Source organism: Lepidochelys kempii, chromosome 1, assembly GCF_965140265.1.
Source record: "Lepidochelys kempii isolate rLepKem1 chromosome 1, rLepKem1.hap2, whole genome shotgun sequence".
Lineage (NCBI taxonomy): Eukaryota > Metazoa > Chordata > Testudines > Cheloniidae > Lepidochelys > Lepidochelys kempii.
In genome coordinates, this window is record NC_133256.1 from 27792125 (window position 1) to 27817152 (window position 25028).

The 25028-nt window shown below is 44.5% G+C and overlaps 1 protein-coding gene across 7 annotated transcripts in view; it reads right to left on the bottom strand.

Annotated features, from left to right (window-relative positions):
- The window catches only part of MTMR2 (myotubularin related protein 2), an 81380-nt gene that overhangs the window by 23234 nt on the left and 33118 nt on the right, over nt 1-25028 (bottom strand). For all 7 annotated transcript variants that reach the window (XM_073337782.1, XM_073337772.1, XM_073337741.1 and 4 more), the window contains one exon: nt 1947-2022. In XM_073337782.1, coding sequence (XP_073193883.1) covers nt 1947-2022 — 76 coding nt within the window. The remainder of the gene's footprint in view (nt 1-1946; nt 2023-25028) is intronic.

Genomic DNA, 25028 nt, shown 5'->3' on the forward strand with positions numbered 1-25028 from the left:
AGCCCCTGAGCTCCTGGCCCAGGAGGCTTGCCCCCAGCCCCTCCCCCGCTGTTCCCCCTTCCCCGCAGCCTCAGTGTGCCACGCTGCCAGCACAACGCTCTGGGCGGCCGGGCAGCGCAGCTGCAGAGCCACGGCCTGACCCGGTGCTCTGGGCGGAGCGGCTGTAACGCCACCAGCCACCGGTGCCCCAGGCAGCGCGGTAAGGGAGGAGTGGGGGTTGGATAGAGGGCAGAGGAGTTCAGGGGCTGTGGTCAGGGGTCGGCGGTGTGGATAGGGGTCAGGGTGGTCAGAGAGTGGGGAGCAGGGGGGTTGGATGGGGCAGAGGTCGGGGAGGGGCAGTCGGGAATGAGAGGGGGGATTGGATGGGGCAGCAGGGGTCAGTCAGGGGTGGGGAGTCCGGGAGTGGTCAGGGGACAGGGAGCGGGGCGGGTTGGATGGGGCAGGAGTCCCAAGGGAGCCATCGGGGGCAAGAAGCAGGGGGGTCTGATAGGAGGCGGTGGCTGGGCCACGCCTGGCTGTTTGGGGAGACACAGTCTCCCCTAACTGGTCCTCCATACAATTTTGGAAACCCGATGTGGCCCTCAGGCCAAAAAGTTTGCCCGCCCCTGGGCAAGACAAAGTCCTGATTGGTTACTTGAGGGTTCTTGGAGAGGGTGGAAGCGGGGGTTGGAGTAAACGAGGGAGCAGAGAAATTTTTGTGGGAAAAAATTGTTGAAAATTGCAACCTGTTTTCTCACTGAAACTCTGATCAACCATTTTGTTAAATTTGCAAATTTTGAATACTTTTGGCCAGTTCTAATTAAAATAATAAATACTTAGTTCTTACAGAGTGTTTTTCAACTACAGATCCCAAAGGCATTTTACAAAAAAAGAGGAAATATTTGAAACCAAATAATAGGGAGGAAAAAAAGCATCTCGGTATAAAATAGTGAAGCGAATCTAAACCATTTACAGGGCAAAAAACATTTTCAAAAATAAAATCTACCCCTATAGAAAACTTCTATACAATGGAATAGGAATGAAACCTATAGGGGTCTACAGAAAGGACTCAAACTCAATAGCACTGAATGGAAAAAGGTATCTCAGCTATGGAATCCTGTAGATTGGTTTAAAAATTCTGTAATTCCCTATTATAACCTTTAGCACATGCCATCTTTCTGTATTTTGTTTTTAGTATCTATATACTCTGCAGTATATTTTACAAACAGATACAAATACTAGTGACTCTATATTTAAATGGCTCCCTAGGAGCTCTCCAGAGCATGTCTACTCAGCCAAGAAATCGGAGCAGTTGTCCTTAGATTTCCTAGGAAATGTCTGCAACCCCTCAATAGCTGAAGATATTTAACAACTACCCACATGTGAGAAATAACATGCACCCATGGGGGAACACGCTGGTTTAAATGTCAGTCTCCAGCCACTGTTTATTACTGAACGTTTGGAGTTTTTTGGGGAAGGACATGAACTTTTCAGCAACGATCTATTCTTCCAAGACTACATAAGGTCATTTTTTAGGGGAAGGGAATGGAGGCAAGGGAAAAGACCAGCATGGCAGGTCAACTATCCATGCTGTTATTTATGAGATGTCCCATTTTAGAACCCCCGAGACAAAACAAAGCATGCGAGGTTTGGTTAGAATTTCATTCCATGGAATTCATCAGCAAACCTACTGTGCTCAATCACATCAAAGAGCCTGAATGAAAAAAGCCAGAACAAAACCAAACCCAAGAACCCTAAGATCGCAAACTTTCCAGTTGTCTCAGTAAAAGGAAACACAGACAGGTCTAGACACCGACTTGCAGGACAAATTTGAGTACTAGGCACACTGTAGTTAGTTAGCCTTGCCCATGCCTGTGGCTGACAATGACTCCATTCAACACATACTAGGGATTATGGAAATTCGGTCTAATCAATAAAAAAAAGCAATTAGAGCCATGCTCACATACCCATGTCTTTAATGGTTTCTCCTGGCAACAAAGGAGGTTCTTCCATTTCAGCCAATTTATTAGACTCCCTCAGGACCTACACAAAAATACCCCAGAAAAAAAATGAATTAAATTAAATGTTCATATATCAAAAGTACTTACCCTTTTGATGTAATGCAATTGGTCAATAATATCAACAGTAATAAACCCTCAGCACTCTGATAGGACCTTCCACCTGGAGATCTCAAGGTGCTTCACAAATATGAACTGAGTAAGCCTCATGAGATTCCTATGGTAACTATGATTATCCTCACTGTATAAAAGAACTGAGGCACAGAGATTAATGGTGGGATTTTACAAAGTACCTAAGTGACTTGGGAGCACATGCTCCACTTTCAATAGGGCTTGTGTTTCTAAGTCACTTAGGCACTTTTGAAAATCCCACCCCAAGTTATTATTATTTATTTGTATTGTCATAGTGCCTAGGAGTCATAGTCCTGCACCAGGACCCCCATTTTGCTAGGCACTGTTCAAAAAGACACAGAACAAAAAGATATTCTTTAACCCAGAGTTTACAGTATAAGATATGAGACCACAGACACACCAACAGGGGAGTGCAAGAAAACAATGAGACAATACTGGTCAATGTAACAGGCAGTGCTCATGGCTCACCAGCTGCCTAACTGCTGTCAATTTTTTGGTAGGCATCATGGCAAAGGTGGGTTTTGACCAAGTAACTTGACCAAGTCATACACCAGGTCAAAGTCCGAGTTTGCAACTCCCAGTCCTTGCTATGTCAGGGGGTTGGAGCCCAGGAGTGAAGGGCAGAGAACCATCTATGTTATCTTTATGCCACCTGGGGGTTCCCCCTGCACAGGAGAATCCCCACTCCAACTCTCCATCCTCTTGGGCACAGTGGGAGCCGCACAAAGGGACCAGAGTGAGAGCTCAGGTCCTGGCCCAACATTCCTTAATTACTTTCTAGCAGATGTGGGGTGTGCATGCTTTTGACCATTTCCCTTTCAACAAAAAAGGACACTTGGTTCCGTGTGATGTCACCATCACGCACTGATGCCTGTGGCATCTGAACCAGGACAGATCTTGTCATCTGAAAAGTTTTGTTAAGACAACATGCATTAAAGCTCACTACTGCAGATTGAGGGGTGGTTGATGTGTCTGTGCAACCCCAAGTAAACTTTAGCACAAGTTAGATCCATTAGCAGGCAGGAGGAGGACTGTTAAAGTTAATGAGCAGCCATACTGAAAGTGGCACGAAAGAGTGGGTGGAAACATTTACATTCCCTTTTCTGGAAAATAATTTTCTTGCTATTGGTGATCAGATAGGAAAAGTACAACAGTACCAAGTTATCTGCTTTAGAGATATCTGATAGATACTAGCTGTCTACAGATGCCAGTTTTCCACCTTTTAAATACACTTTTAGAAGGGCTTATTTATCAAGACGACCTGCTAGTGCAGAATTTCCTTTTCCTTGCTCAAGTCACAGTTTTGACAGCCCCAGTGCCTACCCATTCATTACCCTCCTCTCTCCTGGTCCTGCTCCCTTTTGTGCATTCCACTTAAAAACCTCTTTTTAGTTCCTGAGTAGTAGTCTTCATATCACTCAACTCCATACTGAGTGTTCCAGCAGCAGAGAGAAACCCCCCCCTCTGAAGTGTGACCAAGCACTTCAGAAATCTCGACCCACTCCTGTTTCCCTTGCACATCTAGTGGGCCCAGTTCAGAAATGATTTAAGCGGTGGTGATTGTGACAAAAATTGTGTTTAAGCTAACTCCTCCCCCCCCCCCATCTGTTTTTCATGCCACCACCCTGCTCCTCCTGGTGTATATGTTACATCAAATCAAACCCTTTACCAACATGTGATTTCCACCACCATTTATTTCATCTATAAACATGATCAAATGGACCAAATTATTTTCTTAAACTGATTTCATTCCAGTCCAATGCTATCGACTTCAATGGAGTCGCTTCTAATTTATACTGGTGTAAGTGGGAGCAGAATTAGAACTCCCACTGAAGACAATGGGCATAAGTCTACAAGAAATGCCTGATCTGGGTCAGCGTGATCTGGGTCACTTATTACAAATGCCTTGTCACACTTAAAAGTTTTGCTGTTTTAGCTACACCAGCATAGTTAAAGTGGAAGCCTCTCCCCTCCCCCAGTGTAGACACAGGCATATCGATATTCTGGTTCAACTAACGCGAAATGAACGATACCAGGATAAAGCACCTTACACTGGTATAACTGCCTCTACAAAGGGAGCTTATCTACAAATGCCTATGCTGGTACAGCCCCCTAGTGGAGACAGTCCAGCATAGCTAATCCATCTCCCTGAATGACAGAGACAAGGTAGGTGAGGTAATATCTTTTACTGGACCAACTTCTGTTGGTGAGAGAGACAAGCATGGCTCCGTATGGGTATCTTTATTCAGGAAATATCTGGAGTATGAGCTTACCCTCAGAAGTACTGCATTTTGTTTTGATATGTGGTTACACTCAGAACTGCAAGCTTGTCTCTCTGACCAACAGAAGTTGGTCCAATATAAGATATTACCTACCCACCTTGTGTCTCTAATATCCTGGGACCAATATGGTTACAACAACACCACATATCAGCTACACTGACAAGAGAGAGACACGCACACATAGCAAGTGGGGACGGGATAAGGCAGGAGGAAGACTTTTGTTTGTTTGTTCAAACAGAAAAGAGAAAGAGCTGTTTTTATTTGAGATCAGGAAATCCCTGCAAAGGCAATTCAACAAGCCTGCCTGTAATTGTGCTCTGGAACCTCACAAGTCTGTGGTCAACTTTCATGTAGGATCAGCCAATGGCAGAACTTCAGGAAAAATAACTTTCCTGCATTCTGCAAAATAACACCCAGAAAAAAAAGTATGTTCCAGGATTTTCTGAGAAGAGATTTACGCATGCAAGAAAAGACTAACAAAATCAAAGACTTCTTGGGAAAGAGGCAATTTTTTTTAAAATGCATTAGAATGAGGCTGTGAAAAAAATATGCAGCACTGTCTTTATTACCAGCCAACTCAGCAAGTGCAAAAGTAAAGAAATGCAACTTGGGTCCTATTATTATGTCCAATTCTGCTCTCGGTCACACCAGAGAAAACCTGCAATAACTTCACTGAAGTCAATGGGTTGACTCTGCATTTACTCCAGCGTGACAGAGCAGCTTTGGGCCAATTATTCTTTATAATTTCGGTATTAATTGACAACTTCATCACGGGAGAACATCATTACAACACAGATCACCACACGTGTACAAAACATTATGCAAAACACAGGAAAAGCTCCCCACCCCCAAACAGTTGGCAATTTAAGGGTTTGATGCTTTTAACACTTCTGCCAGAGGCAGTGCTACTATCCGATGAAGTGAACTGTAGCTCACGAAAGCTTATGCTCAAATAAATTTGTTAGTCTCTAAGGTGCCACAAGTCCTCCTTTTCTTTATTCTCCCATTGACATTAACAGGACAGTGCCCAGTAGTAAGAATGAGCAGTACTGGGCCGTAATACAGGCAAACCAAACATGAAGCTGGGGAGAGCATTTCTCAACCCCACACTCATAGAGGAATTGACAATGAGCTCCATGTAAGGAGATCACCCCAAAAAAGTGGATTCTAAACAGGATATTGATGGAGAAAAAGGAAGAGGGCTTAGTACACAGGAAAAAGGAAAGCCTGCCCCAACCATTGGGGCAGAAAGCAGTTACGAAGCTGGCAGTAGGAGGAGACAAAGGGAGGAAATCTCAGTTGTTTATACACATAATTTTTTTGTGTTGTTTCTACCTGACTTCAGAGCAGCAAAATCTGCACAGTAAATCATCAAGAAATGAAACCCAAGGCCACATGGTCTAATCTGGCCTGTGCACTTGAGTCCTGACTCCAACCGTCATCTCCTTGTGTTACACAACTTAAGGGGAGGTTACAGGTTCCCATGTGAAACTGCTATTTAATGGCTACTGCAACATTATGGTCAGGATTAACAGCCTCCTTTTACAAAGCTAAACTTGACCTTTTTGTCGGTTTTCCCATCCAGCTAATCCCCTCCTCACTAAGCCCCCACCGAAAAGGTTTTAAACAACAACAACAAAACACACACCAAAAAGGACCAAAATGGTGGCACTAACATGGCATTTGCAAACCATCACTCTGTTCGCTGTGCTTATACATTATACCCATTTCCCCCACCCTGTGGCTGCCAGTCTCAGTTGGCCCTCAGAATACCAGAACAGACATTATAAATAGTAATAATCCCTTTTGCATTCCCAATCTCTAAACTCTCACCCATTCGTTTTTCAGAGCTCCCTGTCAATTTTACATTGCTCAATGGCCTGTCACTGACAGCTGGGACAGTGTGTGTGGGGGGGAGGGGAAGAGGGTGAGCAGAGAAGGGAGTGGGCTAAAAATGGATTTAAAAAAATTAATCTTCCAGTTAACAATTTATTTGCTGATAAAACATCCATGGATTCAAAATCTAGTATCAAAAGGCCAGTAACCCTTTAAGCTCCCTCAGTAAACTTGTTATCTAATTAACTACTTTAATGGGTTATGCAAGGAAATCATATTTCTGATTATTACAGCCAAAATGGTTTTGAAAAAAAAATGCAGTTCTTCTGAGCGTAAGTGCGTACTTCAATTCTGTCCTGAATAAAGATCCCTCCCTGAATCTGGGCCTTATATCATAAGCTGTTAGGACAGGGACGGTCTCTTACTGTGTGTCTGTGCAGCACCTGGCAACACAGGGACCCAATTTTCTGGATACTACCGTAAAGTACATAATGAGAGAGAGCTTTCTTTTTGCATGTGATGTTCTTTAACCCCCCAGAACGTAAAAAGCAACAATGCTCTTATACCAAGAATCTAAAGACACTCTCTCCTGACAGAGTCTAAGGCTTCTGTGACCTTAAGAGCCCCTGTATGCCAACTGACAAGGGCGCACCGAACACACTGTTGTCAGGATATCTAGCCAAACAATGTCTTGTAAGGTAGCATATAAAAACTGGTGACATGCTGGTCACAAATATCACTGTGGGATGCATGTACGGGTTGTGTATATAGAGTTGTGTACGTGGACTGGAAATACATTTTGAACGCAGCTGAGAAACAAGCCTGCCCTAGACAAAGGAATGTGGATTTACCTGCCCACATGGATCAAGCTGACAGACGGATGAGAAAATAGCATGGCTTGATTACAAGCGAAGGACAATGAACATATATTTGCATCTAAGGTAAACACTGTGGTCAAGCTAATTGAGAAAGCAAACTGACCAGAGGATGAAGGAGGGCCTGGGCGCCTACACCCCGAAGAACAAGCAGCAGGGAAGAGGAACTTTGTCTGGATTTACCCATCAAAGAACACATTTCAAAGATTTTCTGGACTATAAAAGGGAAGAAAGGGGACTCCTTTGTTACCCATCACTTAAGGGACAAAAGGGGCTGTGCTCTTGGAATCCGTGACAGGAGGATCCCCCAACCATGTGGGTTGCGGACGCTGAAAAATGACTGTAGGTGCAAAATTGCCTGAGACCAGGATTGTAATCTGTTAAATTTTAGACACTAGGAAGCATGTTTTATACATAACTATTTTCTGTTTCTATTCTCTCTGCTTAGTATCACTTAGTTTGCTGGTCTTTATTAATAATCTTATTCTTGTTTTATAATAAATCCATCTCAGTGCTATTACATTAAAGTAAGGTGTGCATCCTCTGGCGTGTAGCCTGCGTCTTTGGAGTCAGCGGACTTGGCAATTTCTATGATAGGGCTGCAGAGGAATGCTCTTTCAGGGTGTTCAGGAACTGGGGTTCACCTGCAAGACAAGGTTAAGACTGACAGAGTCTCAAGGGGTTTGCTGGGGCAGTGGACAGACTGGTGTGACAGGGAGCTGACACACAGAGTTTAAGCTCCAGCAAAGCTCTCTCTTGCTGAGGCAGGAGGTAACACAGGGGCTTACAGTTCTGGACACCGAAAGAGAGTATCACAGCCTCCTCCCCTATCTTCCTCCTTGATCTATCTGCTACCTTTGCACAAAGTTAGTCTCTCCTCCTGAATTTACTGTTCTCCACTGCCTTGTGTAGCTTGTCCATGGCATTTAATCTTTCGAGTGAAACTCCATATGACAATGTTACCACAGTGTATGTATTAAAATCTATTCTTAGCTCAGAATACTGTAAAATGGGTATTAAAGGATCTCGGGGGGGGGGGGGAGAGGAGGAGGAAGTGGGAGTCTCCTTGCCTTCGCTACAATAAATACCAGAGGCCCAATTCTGCACCATTGAAGTCAGCGAGAGCTCTTCACTCGCTCAAATGGTTGCAAAATCAAGCCCTGGATGCTTATTTAAGAACAAAATAATTGATCACTGGTGCATTAATTTCTCCACTAATCAAAACATTTCCTACAGAGACAGAGCAGATTTTGAGGGCATTGTTTTTCTGGAATTTTGCTAGCAAGATGCTTCTGTTTCCTTAATGCTAAATTAGATCAACAATAAAACAGTAATTACGTTTACTAGATAAATCCCACAGTGCTCTGCAAATATTGTACATCTTCGAAGAGATTTTCAGCTGTCATTTAGGACTATTTCAACAGCACTTTGGAAGGATTTTTGTGCTATGTTTCTTACTGAAAATGTAATAAATTATAAACTGAGTGAGTAAATGGGCTTTTGTTGATTACTTTAGAATCACTGGGGATACCATGATCAGACTATCTATGGAGCATAATGGCAGGACAACTGCAGGACTGAGCCATAGGGCCTTTTCTGGGGATTAATGACCAGATGGGCTGAATACAACCATTCAGCCCAGCATGTCATTAATCCCAGGGAAATGCCTGTGTCTTAATCTTTTGGCTGTTACAAGTGAAAATGGAAATTGAACAAAACACCAAAGGCATATGGATCACTTCAAAATGGTACATCCAAGGGATCCAACATTCTGTACAATGGCCAATCCACCCACAGGAATTATCTCACAGCGTTCCATTCAGTTTAGAACAGAACATCAGGCTGAAGACAGTCTCTCAACCTGCTTTAAGATAACAAAACTCTCATTCCAATTATAATTAAGCCAGAGAATATTAGGCTGTGCCTTTCTCTGTTCTGGAGGACCACCATCTGATAAAATGTACAATGCAAGTGCCTTCCAGTGATAGCTTTCCAAGCCTTGAACGAACACAAGCAAGCAAGCAAAGTAAATAAAATTCACCCTCTGTTGCATCTTGTATGTTTCATGTAAGCATAACAAGGCTTGAAAAATCCACTTACCTACTTGCCACTGGCTTGGAGAGCTTTAAAAAGGTTTATGGCCAAAAGATTAGGTCCTTTTTAAATAACGAAGGCCACCAAGGAAATGAAGATGGTTTCCAGTGGAGGGGAACATAGTTTCACAGCAGTATTTTCCTGGTTTATTTTTGTTTTGTTTTTCTTGACTAACCTCTCCACCAACCCCCACAGTCCCAGCTGTGCAGGGCACTTCAGTCATTTCTTGGGCTGTAGTAATTTCTGGGCCCTTCAAAATGACATGTGAATGTGAACTGAGGGTTAGAAATTCAAAGGAATTCATTGTTGAGGGCCACCAAATGGGAGCTGAATGGTCTCCTGTTTCTCTCCAAGTTTATGGGGCTTGGTGCCTCCAAAAATTGTCTCAACAGCCTCCTACGGCAAGCCATCACCTACTCAACACGTCAGCCTTCCCTGGCACAGAATATCACAGAAAATACCTATTCAAACAAGTCCAAGATTTTTAATACAGAGCTTTCTTTAGCTCTAATGGTGTCTTGGGAGACAACTGTTCTGTTCATGAACAACAGATATCCAATATCTTTTGACAGTGCAGTGGCCTTTCTGCATCCACTTTTTAATTATTTTCCATTTGTTAAACAGATTCCTAGAGTGAAAGGTTAAACCATTAAAGCTCCCAATGAAAGAAATAAACTAATCCTAAAAATGCACATTAATGAAGTTCAAAGCTCCAGTCTGAGGCAGACAAGTTTAACTTTTGTGAATGAGCTGTTAAGTAACATAAAATTAAAAGTAAAAATCAATGCTCTGATTGATTGAGCAGAGTTTATCACATTTGTGATACACTCTGCTAACCATGGCAAATAATAGAAAACTGGCTTTCAGATCAAAGTACTAATTTAACTTAGCAGCTAGTGTTGAGTAAAGTAGGAGTCCCAGATGTGAAATGACAACTATTTGTCTACAATCATGTACCACTTGCAAAAAGAGGAGGAGGAAAAAATAGCTGTCCCAGTGCAAAGACAACTAAAGCCACAGAAAATCAAATCTTAGCAAAGTATTGAATGCAGTCACCCTTAGGAAGACTCTTATTAGAGTACACTCCTGCACTCCTGCTGGCTTCTTGCTCCAGCCGACTGAATACTTATCTTCTCTAGTTCCACTGAGCAGAAAGGAGAATTCAGGAACTTTGCAGCTAAGAAAAAATCAGCAGTTGGTTAGGAACTTGGAAATATCTGAGGGCCATTTGCTTATTCTCTTTAGGTTTCCATTCCTTATCGATGACAATCCAAGATTCCAGAGTTTTTTCTGTATTTTACATTAGTTTACATTAAAACATTCAGGTATATTAATGTTAGCCACTTCTGCTGTCTTCTGACCAGATGAGCGCTCTGGGGATATTATTTTCATCTAACAGACAAAAACTGACCCCGACTGGCTTTTTCCCCATCTAATTTGCATTAAATCAATATTCTGCATCCTGAAGTTTGGCTGGTGTATGATGACAGAGGTATAAAAAGAGGGTGGGAAAGACATGAAAAGGATAATCCTGCTCAAACAAGCAAAATCTTCCCCATCACAAGGCAATTGTAAAAAGAGATGGCAACTCTCATGAAATATTCCATATTTATAGCCCTGGAAATTTGAGCCCTATCTCAGCAAAAACACTATTGCATGGGCAGGGGCTGCTCACTCGTCACCAGCGTGCCATTCCAGAAATGAGTGTGCCTACGGGCAAGAGCATAATTCAGTCTCTGTAACCACTCAGTCCTTCGCATCTCTGTTCATCGATAGCTTATTGTTCTAGAGAAGAAAGCACGTCCAGTTCCCACTCCAGCCTGTTCTCCTGCAAGATGCAGGACACAGTTTGGTGGGGGGAATGTCCGTCCCATTTGACCAACTTTATAGTCTATTTAGGAAGCAGAAAAAGAGGAGCAAGAGAAAAACAAAACTGCTATGACTGGCTGCTTCCCAAAGGCCTTGCCTACATTAAAGAGGCAAGGTAGGTGAGGTAATATCTCTTATGGGACCAACTTTGGTTGGTGGGAGAGAGTAGCACATCTGATGAAGACGCTTTAAGCTGACAGGAGAGCTCACCCATCAACTTAATTACTCCACCTCCATGAGAAACGGTAGTTGTGTCAGCTGGAGAAGCTCTCCCGCTGACATAGCACTGTCTGTACTGGTACTTAGGTTGGTGTAACTTATATTGCTCAGGGATATGGATTATTCACACCCCTGAGCAACGTAAGTTATAACGAAGTAAGTGGTAGCGTAGACAAGCCAAGAGTTGTCGTCAGGTCAGGGAAAGGTACTCCCAGCACCACAGCAAAATGTAAGGTGGACCAGTTTCTTTAGCATAAATAGTAAGCACATGTTGTAAGGGACTGTTTAAGATAGAGCGACCTGTTAACACCTCTGCAGTCATAGGACAAAAAGAGGGGGTTAGTGGGTTGCAGGTTATTGTAATAAGCCAGAAATGAATTGAAGCTCCACTTCATCACTCTGCTAGGCTACATCTACACTACAAAGATAAGTCGACCTATGTTAGGTAGACTTACAGCCGCCACATTAATTACTGCAGTGGCTGATGGCCACACTACTCTCATGGGGTTGGTGGTGCACATCCTCACCAGGAGCATTTCCCCCAGCCTAAGAGGGGTTGTGTGGGGAGCTACGAGCCTGGTTTCTCAGCTCCCTACCAGGAGCCTGGCTGCCCCACAAGCTCCCAGTGGACTGACCCCCGCCCCCCAGCTCTCCATTCCACACCAGGGTGGCGGTGGGGGACGGAAGTCACCTGGGGCTTCTTGCCTCCCTGTTCCCCGCCAGGAGTGGGGGAAGCCGCCTAGGCTTCTCACCTCCCCATTCCCCACCAGGAATGAGAAGTGGGGGAGAAGCCTCCCAGGGCTTCTTGCCCCCAGGGAGCAGAGTGCAGCTGCCCCAGCTTCTCAGACACCCACCCACTTCCTGCCCGGAGCAAGGTAGCCTTGTCAATTTCACGGCTCCAGAGATGTGAAATTCACAAGATAGCCACCTTCCCAGCCAGGAGCTGAGGAGGTAGGGAAGCCACCCAGGGCTTCTTGCCTCCCTGTTCTCAGTTGGGAACGGGATCCAGCCACCCAGAGTTCTCACTCCGGCTTCCAGCAGGAGCGGGGTCCAACCGGCCAGTTCTCCAGGGAAGTGGGGGACAGCTGGGCTCTAGCTGGCTTTCTTGTGAATTTCACAGCTTCAGTGGAGCCGTGAAATTGACAAAAACAATAGCCAACAGCCAATGTAAGGAATGCAGTGTGGCCCTAACTACACCAACATAAGCCCTACACCTCTCATTGAGGTGGTTTTATTATGTCAGCATAGCAAGGGTTACATCGGTGGGAGGAGCATTTCAGTGTTTACACCTCCACTGTTTTGCTGACAAAAGCTGACTTTTGTTGACAAAACTGTGTAGTGTAGACAAGGCCTTTGAAACTAAAAATCATGGACTGAACAGAAGCACTAGATTTATGATTTCTCACAACAATCTGTATCCCACTAATCCCTTCTTTTTGTCCTATGCTGCAGAGTTGTTAACAGACCACTCTACCTTGAACCGTCCCTTTCATTATTTGCTAACTAGTTATGCTAACAATCTGTTCCATCTGGCATTTTGCTGTGACACTGGGACCTCTCCCAGACCTGAAGAAGAGCTCTGTGTGGCTTGAAAGCTTGTCTCTCTCACAAACAGAAGTTGGTCCAATCAAAGATATTATCTCACCCACCTTGTCCCTCTAATATTCTGGGACCAACACGGCTACAACTACACTGCCTACATTAAGGCAGGTTTGCACAAGTGTATCTGCATCAATGTAGTGATACTGGGACAAACCCCAGTGGAGACAGTCTGAGCAGCACAAAGTGCGGGATTCACTGGTGTAACTTAATCTGGGGTAATCCCCACTTTGCAGCATGGCTAACATTCGGGGTCGGCACACTGGTGTAACTACACTGATACATTTACTCCAGGGCACATTGTTTTAATGTAGCTAAGTTCAGAGGGTTAAACAAAAAATCCTTCCAAAGAGCTTTTCCTCCCTCTCCCTTTTCTCTCAACCCATTATTTAACTCCTCCCATCCACCCACACTTTCATTCAATATCTTTGATGCCTGTCTATGGCCTGGTCTACACTTGGAATTAGGCCCAATTTCCACCACCAGTGCAGCTGCAACAGTGTAAACCTCTAGTGTAGATCAGGACAGTCATGTTCGAAACTGGTTGCGCTTACCCTGGGTTCAACTCAGGTTAAGCTCTGCCAGTGAAAATAGCAACTTTCCTTGTGTATGACTGGAGTTTATAGCAGTGCAGCGTAAATGAACCAACGGCTGCAACTGGGACTAATTTCAAGAGTAGATCAGGCGTCAGTTAGACCATTAGCTCTTCAGGCAGGGACCTTGTCTTTCTGTATATCTACAGAACCCACGTATGGATTGATATAAATAAGAAGAATGATAATAAGAAGGACACCAAATGTGATGTGGACATCTGTATATTAATATATAAGAGCCCAATTTGGTGACTCTTATTCACATAGAGAAGTATTTGCTTATTCCCATGTGTAGGATCACTGCAGCTGTATGAGTAAAGGTTACTGTCAGTAACTAACGGTTGCAGAACCAGGTTCTGAAGAAATGGAGCCACTGGCATGTGGAGGCATGGGTGGGCAATTCTGCCAACTAATATCATGTGATACTATTTGAGAGGAGTCATCATAAATCCTTCACAAATGCTTCTCTGCTCATCACCAGTTCACATTCAGCTCAGGTCACTTGTGATCAGTAGTCACCATCATCAGTATCTGATGACTGTTCATAGACTATGCAACATGATTTAACGGTGGTCTTAGTCCAATTCTTTGTGGAGAAGAGTACACATCACAACAATGACCCTCACAGTTAGCATTAGCTGGCTTCTCTTTTGTCAGTCTCAGCAGAGCTTTTTGAGGACTGATTTGACCTAAGTCTTTGCGTGTCTGGAGATGTCAGTGCTAAGGCCCACTGGCAGGGCAAAGGACGGAAGCTCGCCCTGCTACTGCCCATGCTGCATCTCTTCTGTGCATAAACAGAGGATTTCACTGTTCTAGGCTTTCAAGATGGCACCTTTCACAAACACTAAACTCCCTTCAAAACTGAAATAAGAGCAAGGCTGGTTATGTGCATATTTAAATGAAAAAATATGCTTTTTCATAACCCCAACTCTTGTCAAACATATGCTGCACATAACCAAAGCCTTATACATTTCCTGTGTTGGCAGGGAGATGAGTTGGATGATCTTTGTCATCACTAACATCAGTGATTTATAACAAAGGGATGGGGAGATCACATCTTTCTTCTACATGTTTTTCCAACATGTCATATGTTACAATGAGTCACACAAAACTACTAGACTATTATATGCTGAAACTATGGTAAAAGAATGTTAAAGCTGAAAAGTCAGTCTCTTTGTGTTATGATAGTCTTGCCCAAAATCACATAGAAAATCTGTGGATGACTCTGCCGGGCCCCAGTCTGGTCCTTAAAAAGAAGGAAATACCTTTTTCTTGTCTTAGAAATCTCTCTATCCATCCTCTGCATTGACAGAGACAGGAGCCCTCTAGAATAAGTCATATGTGATTATCTAATTGAAGACTTTACCATAATGTATACATACAAGGGGGTGGAATTAAGGTTGCATAGGCAACTTTAATTCTGGCATTTTCTAACTTCTGATTGCTTGACTCTGCAACCTTAACGTTCTTTTCATAAAATGTTTTCTATGTACAGCCACAAAAAAGACCTCCTCCATTTGAGCTAAAATAATAATTAGCAGTGGAGTAGCCTGTTATCCCCTATGTGGACCAGCCAATAGAGGGGAATGGGACACACACTTTGCCAATGACTTGCATAACTGTTTGAAAGACATCAAAGGAATGTTGTGAATAAGGAATCTTGGATCCTATTCCTGACACTGGAGGGGAGTGTGGTCAAGTGGTTACAGACAGCAAAGCCAAGCACATACATTTGACACATTCCTTTTGAAAGAAGTGTAGCTAAGCAGCTAAGAGATGGGTCTACCATACTAGAGTCCTCCTGCCAGATTCTAGCCTCTGCTACAGCCTCTGTATAACACTACAGCCTCTGGGGATGCTCTAATTTATGCCTGGGGTCATCCTGGCCCTCAGATTGGTAACTGGTTAAAAGATAGGAAACAAAGGGTAGGAATAAATGGTCAGTTTTCAGAATGGAGAGAGGTAAATAGCAGTGTCCCCCAGGGATCTGTACTGGGACCAGTCCCATTTAACATATTCATAAATGATCTGGAAAAAGGGGTAAACAGTGAGGTGGCAAAATTTGCAGATGATACAAAACTACTCAACATAGTTAAGTCCCAGGCAGACTGCGAAGAGCTACAAAAGGATCTCACAAAACTGGGTGACTGGGCAACAAAATGGCAGATGAAATTTAATGTTGATAAATGCAAAGTAATGCACATTGGAAAACATAATCCTAACTATACATATACAATGATGGGGTCTAAATTAGCTGTTACCACACAAGAAAGAGATCTTGGAGTCATTGTGGATAGTTCTCGGAAATCATCCATTCAATGTGCAGCGGCAGTCAAAAAAGGGAACAGAATGTTGGGAATCGTCAAGAAAGGGATAGATAATAAGACAGAAAATATCATATTGCCTCTACATAAATCCATGGTATGCCCACACCTTGAATACTGTTTGCAGATGTGGTTGCCCCATCTCAAAAAAAGATATATTGGAATTGGAAAAGGTTCAGAAGAGGGCAACAAAAATGATTAGAGGTATAGAACGGCTTCCGTATGAGGAGAGATTAATAAGACGGGGACTTTTCAGCTTGGAAAAGAGGCAACTAAGGGGGGATATGATAGAGGTCTATAAAATAATGAGTGGTATAGAGAAAGTAAATAAGAAAGTGTTATTTACTCCTCATAATACGAGAACAAGGGGCCACCAAATGAAATTAATAGGTAGCAGGCTTAAAACAAACACAAGAAAGTATTTTTTTGTGCAACGCACTGTGAACCTCTGGAACTCCTTGCCAGAGGATGTTGTGAAAGCCAATATGATAATGGGGTTCAAAAGGGAGCTAGACAGATTTGTGGAAGTTAGGTCCATCAATGGCTATTAACCAGGATGGGCAGGAATGGTGTCCCTAGCCTCTGTTTGCCAGAAGCTGGGATTGGGTGACAGGGCACAGATCACTTGATGATAACCTGTTTGTTCATTCCCTTTGGAGCACCTGCCATTGGCCACTGTCAGAGGACAGGATACTGGGTTTGATGGACCTTTGGTCTGACCCAGTATGGCCGTTCTTATCAGACTAGAACAGGAGCGGGCAAACTTTTTAGCCCAAGGGCCAATCTGGGTGTGGAAATTGTATGCAGGGCCATGAATGTAAGGCTGGGGCAGGGGGTTAGGGTGCGGGAGGGAATGCAGGATGTGGGAAGGGTGCAGTGTGCAAGAAGGGGCTCAGGACAAGGGGTTGGGGTGCTGCCCTCACCTGCAGGTACCACCCCCCGAAGCTCCCATTGGCCGCAGTTCCTCATTCCCAGCCAATGGGAGCTGCCGGGGGATGGTACCTGCAGGTGGTACCCAGGGGCTGCAGGGACATGGTGCCAGCCACTTCCGGGAGCGGCACGGGGCCAGGGTAGGCAGAGAGCCTGCCTTAGTCCTGCTGGCCTGCTGGATTGCCAGCACCGTGGTGCAGATTGAAAGCCCTGACAGGTCGGATCCAGCCCGTGGGCCATAGTTTGCCCTCCCCAGCCTAGAATCAGGGAGCCACGAAGGGAAACCCGGCCCGAGGTGACTTTGTGCAACTTCTCAGTTACCCTATCTGTAAAAATTATGGGGAATGATACTTGCCTATCTCCTAAAGTAGTCGAGGTATGAGGCCTCTCTCAAGAATATGTGTTGGAATATGCACCAAATTATGCAACATTAGTCAGTGGAGGAGCTGAGACTAAAGGTGTTTGGACTACAGGGGTGTGAATAGCAGTGCGCACCGAAGTGCTGCACTATAATGCTGCAGGTGTGAATTAAGAGGTTCCTACTTCACATTAATATAATCACGTTTGAAGAGGACTACATGGTAACATGAACTAGGAACCTGTTAGTTCATGCCTGCAGCATCCACACAGGGGAGTTATGATGCACCACCGTGGTGCGCACTGCTATTTACACCTCCATAGTGCGACTTGTGGAGCAGTGTAGACATGCCCTTCGTCTCCTCCTAAAGCCCAGCACACCTTCTCCTAAGCCAAAAGGGGAGAGATGGCAGCTTCTGTACCATCCTGGCTGGACTGAGATCTAGCTCTGTGTCTGGGAGTATGCTCACTGCAGTGGGCATATTAAATAGCTCGATGCAGTTGGAGCATGCTCAATGCTGAGGGACTATTCAGAGATTTTGGGAGCAAGACTCCAGCAGGCCCTCTGAGCATATACAAATGGTGATTTTCAGAGGCTTGTAACTTGAAGAAATGTAGGTGGTTTTACATAGAGACAGGAAAAGGCACCTCCCCTGAACTCTAGGACAATTCCCCTGCCACATTTCTCAAACCTAATTCTCGGAAACAGTTGAAATAGCTTTTGCTTAAAATAATAATAATGAAAAAAAACCTAGCCTGGAGCAGAATGCAAGTAAAGCGGAAAGCAGAAAAACGCAGGCTGAACAGGTTTCAGAGTAACAGCCGTGTTAGTCTGTATTCGCAAAAAGAAAAGGAGTACTTGTGGCACCTTAGAGACTAACCAATTTATTTGAGCATGAGCTTTCGTGCATGAGCATCTGATGAAGTGAGCTGTAGCTCACGAAAGCTCATGCTCAAATAAATTGGTTAGTCTCTAAGGTGCCGCAGGTTGAACAGTTAATGTTTGGCAAAGTCATACGCCACTGGAAACAAAGGACTGCGATGAGAAAGGGGTCACCAATACAAAAAGTTTGAAAACCACTGCTTACAGCATCTGGCACTGGCCGCTATCAGAGACAACATACCGGATGAGATGGGACTTTGATTTTGATCCAGTGTGGCAATTCCTATGTACCAGTGCTTCTGACCCTCACCTGGCCCCCTTTGGCTTCAGAGGAGATGACACTGAGCACTCCCCTGCTACATGTTTTCCCCCTGAACCTGTCATATAGAGAAGTATCAGGTGCATGCACGGTGCGCCCTCTGATGCATACAACATGTTGCATGCACCTGATACCAGAGGTTGCATGTACTTGATACCATGCACGTTGTGGAGCCATGCACTGTGGGGAGACGGCACCAACAAGGCATCTGCGGCTGAAAATAAGCTAGGGCTTTAACTCTGGTGCCAAGTACTCAGTTATTCATGGTCAAAAGAACTAGAGCAAACGATTATCCTGGGAAATACTTTGTCCCACTGGGATGAGATGGACGCACAGTAAAGCGACTCTTTTCCTGTACTGGCTTCACATTGTGTGACCAGAGGTGGTACCTTGGGAGGTGGTACCTTGGAAGTGAATTCGATCCTTTTACCAAGAACTACTCCAGAATTTGAATGTGGTAAACTTCAGGCATTTTCCTATGAGTGAAGAGCTAAGTCGAGGTGGTAATCCCTAGGGAAGTATCCGATAAGGGTGACACAGCACTAGTTACAAAATGACTAGTGAGATGTACAATAGCTAAACATACATGATTGTAAGCATTTGGGGGGATTTTCCAAAGGCTCTAAGGGATTTAGGAGCATGATCCCATTATGCTCCTAAGTCACTAAGGTGCTTTTTAAAATCTCACCCTAACTATACAAAACATCATGGGATTTCCAAGGGATTTTCACTTTGAATTAATTCTGTTCCTGTCCAGTAGCAGGTTGACGGCTTATACATGTGGCAGGGGGGAAAAGTGCATTCCCTACATCAGATTCTAAGTTTCTTTAGTCAGGAGAAAAATCCAACAATGCTTGCAGCTTAATACTGCCAACTGCAGCAGCTAAACATTACTTAATGTTGGATTTATGAAGTGAAAAATTCTGTAAATTGAAGTGAAAGGCAGATTTAATCTTAGATCCAGGTATCAAAACGTTTACTATAAAAACCTTTATATAAATTATTATGAGATGCATCAAAGACTTAAGAAGAATACTGAAAACGTACACTGTAGGAATTACTAGTAATAGCCTCTCTTGCCTCCTCCCTCCCAAGACACACACACACAGCATTAAATTGTTGCCCAGAGGAAGTCTGCAGGCCCAGAGACACCAGAGAAAAGATTTGTGTTCCCCCCTGTGGACTCCTACAATTCTGCTAAAAATTCCCCACAGAAAGCACTAGTGCAAATTGCCTTGCTGAAGGACAAAAGAATGTTTTTCCATTGCCACAGAGATTTAATTTCTAGAATTGACCTGACTAATACGCAGAGCAAGAGATCAAGCAGAGGTAGGAGTGATAGATCCATATAGCAGCTTATTCTAGCAGTGATGCTTTAGTTACACACCACAAGTGCATTTTCAGGGATTGACAAAATCACTTCAAAATCTGAAAGATGCTTTTTTAAATGCTCCTACAATGCACCCTCTTTATAAGACCATCACAAGCTCCCAAGAATTTTGTGTCTATTGTCTCCCATGTAAACTATTTCCACCACAGAGACAGAAGATTTTCAGAATAGAAAATAAATAAGATGCTCCCTCAAGTTCTGTTCAGATCTCAGGACATCTACTCTGGCTTGTGCGACATTGCACAGCTGTGGCCAAAACAGCAAACAAGATGTTAGGATGCGTAAAAAAATGGGACTGATAATTTTCAAATGCCTTTGTATAAGTCAGTAGTGCAGCTTGATCCGGAATACTGTGTGCAGCATTGGTCACCCCATCTCAAAAAGGATATTGCAGGACTAGAGTGGTTTCAGAGGGTGATAAAGAGGGTGGTTTCAGAGGGTGGTTTCAGAGGGTGATCAAGGGCCTGGAAAAATTCTCATATGAACACAGATTGAAAAGATTGGAATTGTCTACCTTAGAAAGGAGATGAATAAGAGGGGACATGATAAAACTATATCCAATGGCCTAGAAAACGGAGATCAGGAGCTTCTGTTCTCTCTGTCTCGTAACACAAGCACAAGGGGACACTTGGTGAAATTAAAAGGTGGGAAATTCAAAACCACTGAAAAGAAATACTCCCCCGCCCGCCAATGTGCGATTGAACTCATCGCCACAGGAAGTCACCGAGGTCAAGAACTTAACAAGATTCCATAAGGGGCTGGGCATTTATGTGGATATCAAGAACATACAGAATTATCAAGGATAACAAATTTTGTGGAAGGGATATTAAACCTACTGTTTCAGGGCTTATGTCAGTCTCTAACTATTGGCGATAAGGATGGCAACAGATTACCCCACCTCTGCCTACTGTGTAGTGATCTACTCCCATCCTTACACCTTTCTCTACACAGGAGTTCTCAAACTGGGGGTCATGACGCCTCAGGGGGTCGCAAGGTGATTACATAGGGATCATGAGCTGGCAAATCCATGGGGCTGACAGCTCTGAGCCCCGTTAAATTAAATTAACTCTCCCCCGTTTTTAATTTATAAGGGGTGGGGGTCACACTCAGAGGCTTGCTGTGTGAAAGGGGTCACCAATAAAAAAAGTTTGAAAACCACTGCTTACAGCATCTGGCACTGGCCCCTATCAGAGACAACATACCGGAAGAGATGGGACTTTGATTTTGCTCCAGTGTGGCAATTCCTATGTACCAGTGCTTCTGACCCCCACCTGGCCCCCTTTGGCTTCAGAGGACATGATACTGGTCACTCCCCTGCTAAGTTTTCCCCCTGAGCCTGTCGTACGGAGAAGTATCAGGCTGGGATGTGGCTCCAAAACACAGATGGGGAAAGCATGCAAGTAAAACAATAAGGTCTTTTTGGTGGGGTGCAAAGAAAAGGGAGAATGATGTCAGAGAGCAGCAATCTCCCCTTCTCCCACAGTCCCAACCTTTACGGTCTCCTCTCCAGACACGGAGCCCAAGCATCGAGAATCCCCCACAGAGGGACTGTCAAGTGGTCAGTCAAAGCAGAGGGGGAATAACGCCATGGAGGTTGTCTTCTCACCTTCCACAGGAGATACATCCATGGAGTGGAAAGGGACCGTGTGTGTGTTATAAAGATGGCTGCACCTGAGACTCCAAGCACATCAGAGCAAAGCAAAGCAAAGCAAAGCAAAAAAAAATCTATTAAAGTAAAAATAGCAACAAAACCCCTTCTTTTATAGACAGATAGAAAAATCAGTAGCCATGAACAGAACTTTTTCTGTTTTAAGAGACCCCAGATTCAAACAGTAAAAATAGCTGCATTCATACCTTCATCTCTCGTAGAACACCATTCTAAAATCGGCAAATAATGGAGGGTTAGCACTATTTGTTCTATAGCCCTGTGCTACTTGGGCTGCTTATGAAAACGGAGAACAGAAAGGGGAAACATTAACGGTAACAAGAAATGTCCTGTAAATGCTGTAAGAGGAGGTTTTGCATATAGTTCTCTTGACAGCTTGGGAACTCAAGACAAGTTATAAAGCTACATCAAGGCATCCTATTTACAACTACTTCTGTTCCATTTGGAGCCAGTGATCAAGGTGGACCTCCCTAATGACTATATGAACACTCTGTATCTAAAGTAACTAAAGTAATAGACTCCATGAGCCATTTGATAACCCCTGAACTGGACCATCCCTTGGGCCCACTGTGAAACATGTCCTCATTCGTTGGCAGAAACGACAAGAGCTGCTAGCATAGCAGGGGGCTAGACAGCCATGCAGAATGTCCTACCCAACCTCCCTGCTGTGGGAAGGACTGAGCCCCACTCCCCATCCTGAATAGGGAGGAAGCACCTACTGATAGGTTTCCAGAGCATTTTCACCAATTTTAAAGGTGTGCAGAGATTGGTATCTGTGGCTTCTAATGCCTTGTCTACGCTACAGTTTTGTCGATGCAAGTTACGCCGACAATCAAAAACCAGTATAATTACATTCACACAACACTCCACCTATCAGCAGAGCGCATCTACAGTTGGTGCTCTAGCACTGACAGAGAGAGCAGTGGACTGTGGGTATCTATCCTACTGTGCTGCTCGTCACCTTCTGCAGCTGGGAATTGTGGGAAGGTGGAGTGGATCGCAGTACATCATAAGCATGGGTTCAATGTCCCTTGATGCAGTTTTTTCCATCCCATCATTCCACGGGCTTCCAACTGCATTTCACGGCATTTTTCAATGACCCGTTTACTGCATGCCCACCATCTCTGTCCCACAGCTCTCCACTGTTGTTGTCACTGTTACGAAAGCATCACGACTGGCCACGCAGTATATCAGGAGCACTCAATCTGAACAGGAATCAGAGTGCCACTGTGTGCCAGAGAAAGAAACACCACCAGATTAATTTTGGCATTCACAGAGCAGCTGCACATGGTGGACCTTCACTTTTGGGCTAGGGAAACAAGCACTGAGTGGTGGTATCGCATCTTTATGCAGGTCTGGGATGATGAGCAGTGACTGCAGAACTTTTGGATGCGGAAAGTCACCTGGAAGTGTGTGCAGAGCTCGCCCCAGCCCTGTGGTGCAAAGACTCCAAAATGAGAGCTGCCCTCTCAATGGAGGCAATCACTGTGTGGAAGCTGGCAACTCCAGACTGCTACCAGTCGGTTGGGAATCAGTTTGTAGTCGGGAAGTCCACCACTGGGACTGCATTAACGCAAGTGTGCAGAGCCATTAATTGCATCCTGCCATGAAGGACTGTGACTCTTGGCAATGTGTGTGAAATAGTGGGTGGCTTTGCAGCATGGGATCCCCTAATTGTGGTGAGGCGACAGATGGGATGCATATTCCAATTTTAGCCCTGGACTATCTTGCGATCAATAGAGGGCATCAATAGAAAGGGGTACTTCTCTATGGTATTGCAGATCACTGTGGCTGTGTCATTGACTTCAATGCGGGATGGCCCAGGAAGGTGCATGACGCACGCATCTTCAGGAATGCTGGCCTGTATGAAAAGCTGCAAGCAGGGGGTTTCTTTCCAGACCAGAAGATTCCAGTGGGGGATGCTGAAATGCTCAGTGATCCTGGGAAACCCAGTCTCCCACCCTTACTCCCATGGCTCATGAAGCCTTACATGGGAAATTTGGACAGCAGCAAGGAACACTTCAACAGCAGGCTGAGCAGGTACAGTATGACTGTAGAATGTGCCTTTGGCAGATTAAAAACACCCTGGGGCTGCCTTTACAGCAGGTTAGGCCTAAATGAGGAAAATATTCCCATCATAGCAGCAGCCTGCTGGGCACTCCATAATATTGGTGAGGCTAAGGTGAAAAGTTGCCCCTGGGATGGAGCGTGGAGGCAGATCACCTGGCAGCTGATTTTGAGCAGCCAGACACCAGGGTTATTAGAGGGGCACAATGGGAGGGGCTATTCGAATCAGGGAGGCTGTGAGGCACCATTTGGACGATGAGCTCCAGTAATGTCTCTTTCTATATAGCATTCTGCCATGCTTTGTTAACTTGCTGTCTTGCAGGATTCCGGACTCAGCTCATGATCAAATTGCCAATGTGTATTAATTCCAGCAGCAACCACCGTGTGTAGGAGACAAATAAAGATTGGTTATCTTTCAGAGAGTATGTTTTTATTAAACACCAATTAACAACACACACAAAAGGCTTGGTGGGAAGGGAGATAACAATAAAGGGCAGTGTAAGCTCTTATAGCTGCATCTAAGTCCAGCTATCATTTTGGAATCTGTCCAAAGGAGTTGAGTGAACAGGGTACTGAGACAGGCTGGGACGTTACAAGGAATTTGTGGGAGGAGTTTGGGCATGGCATGGAAAGCAGTTCTGTATCAGCTGGGGGGGACGGACGGGGGGGGGGCAAGCACACATGAATTCAGCCTGCAGCATGATTAGAGACTTCAACATCTCAGTTTGCTCCTCCTTTCTGTCCTATTTTATAATTTTCTTTTGTTTCTCTCTATGCCCTGTGTTCTTGTTTTTTGGCCTCCGAGGATTGGAGCACCTCTCGAAACATGTTCTCCTTGCTCCTCCTTGGTCTCTTCCTTATCTGTCGGAGGCGCTCCACTGGTGTGTAGGGGGTTCCTACGAAGGCCACATCTGCAGAAGTACAAGAAACAATAAATAGAAGCATGATTGTTAGTGCATGCACAGCATCGAATCATTATAGTCAAATGCACTTTTTTTTTAAAATATGAATCAGTTTATCACTGTCCCTTGGCAAGCACACAGTTCGACGAACACCCTAAACATGGTGAGTTCAACCCGGGGGGAGGGAGAGAGCACTGAAGATGGGGCAAAGGATCTTGGTGTTTTTTTAAGGGGATCACTGCAAGCGAGTAGGGACAATATTGTAAATTCCGACCCCATTTTCCACAGGCAGGGGTCACTGAAGCTCATAAGTCACTCCTGAAGTTAAGCAAGGATGCAAGGGTGCATCTCCTCCATGCATGTGGCTTCAGACAAGGTCCCTATGCCGCCCACCTCTGTGCCACTTTGGTCCCTGCACAAGTGATTGCCGATTGGTATGGGAAAGTTTTATACAATGGCAGGAAGGAAAAAGGAAGCTCTGCCAAAGAATCTCCAGCAGAGATTGGCGAGTACCTCCAGGAAAGTTTCCTAGAGATCTCTCTGGAAGATTCACATGAAATCTCGGTGTGCATTAACACACTGTTCCACCGAACTGCTTAGCTGCACAGGGAAATGTGAGGCACACAAACACAGCTAGTCTTGTACATTTCTATCCCTTTACCCTCTTCTAGAATATATAGAGCAAAGGACAGCT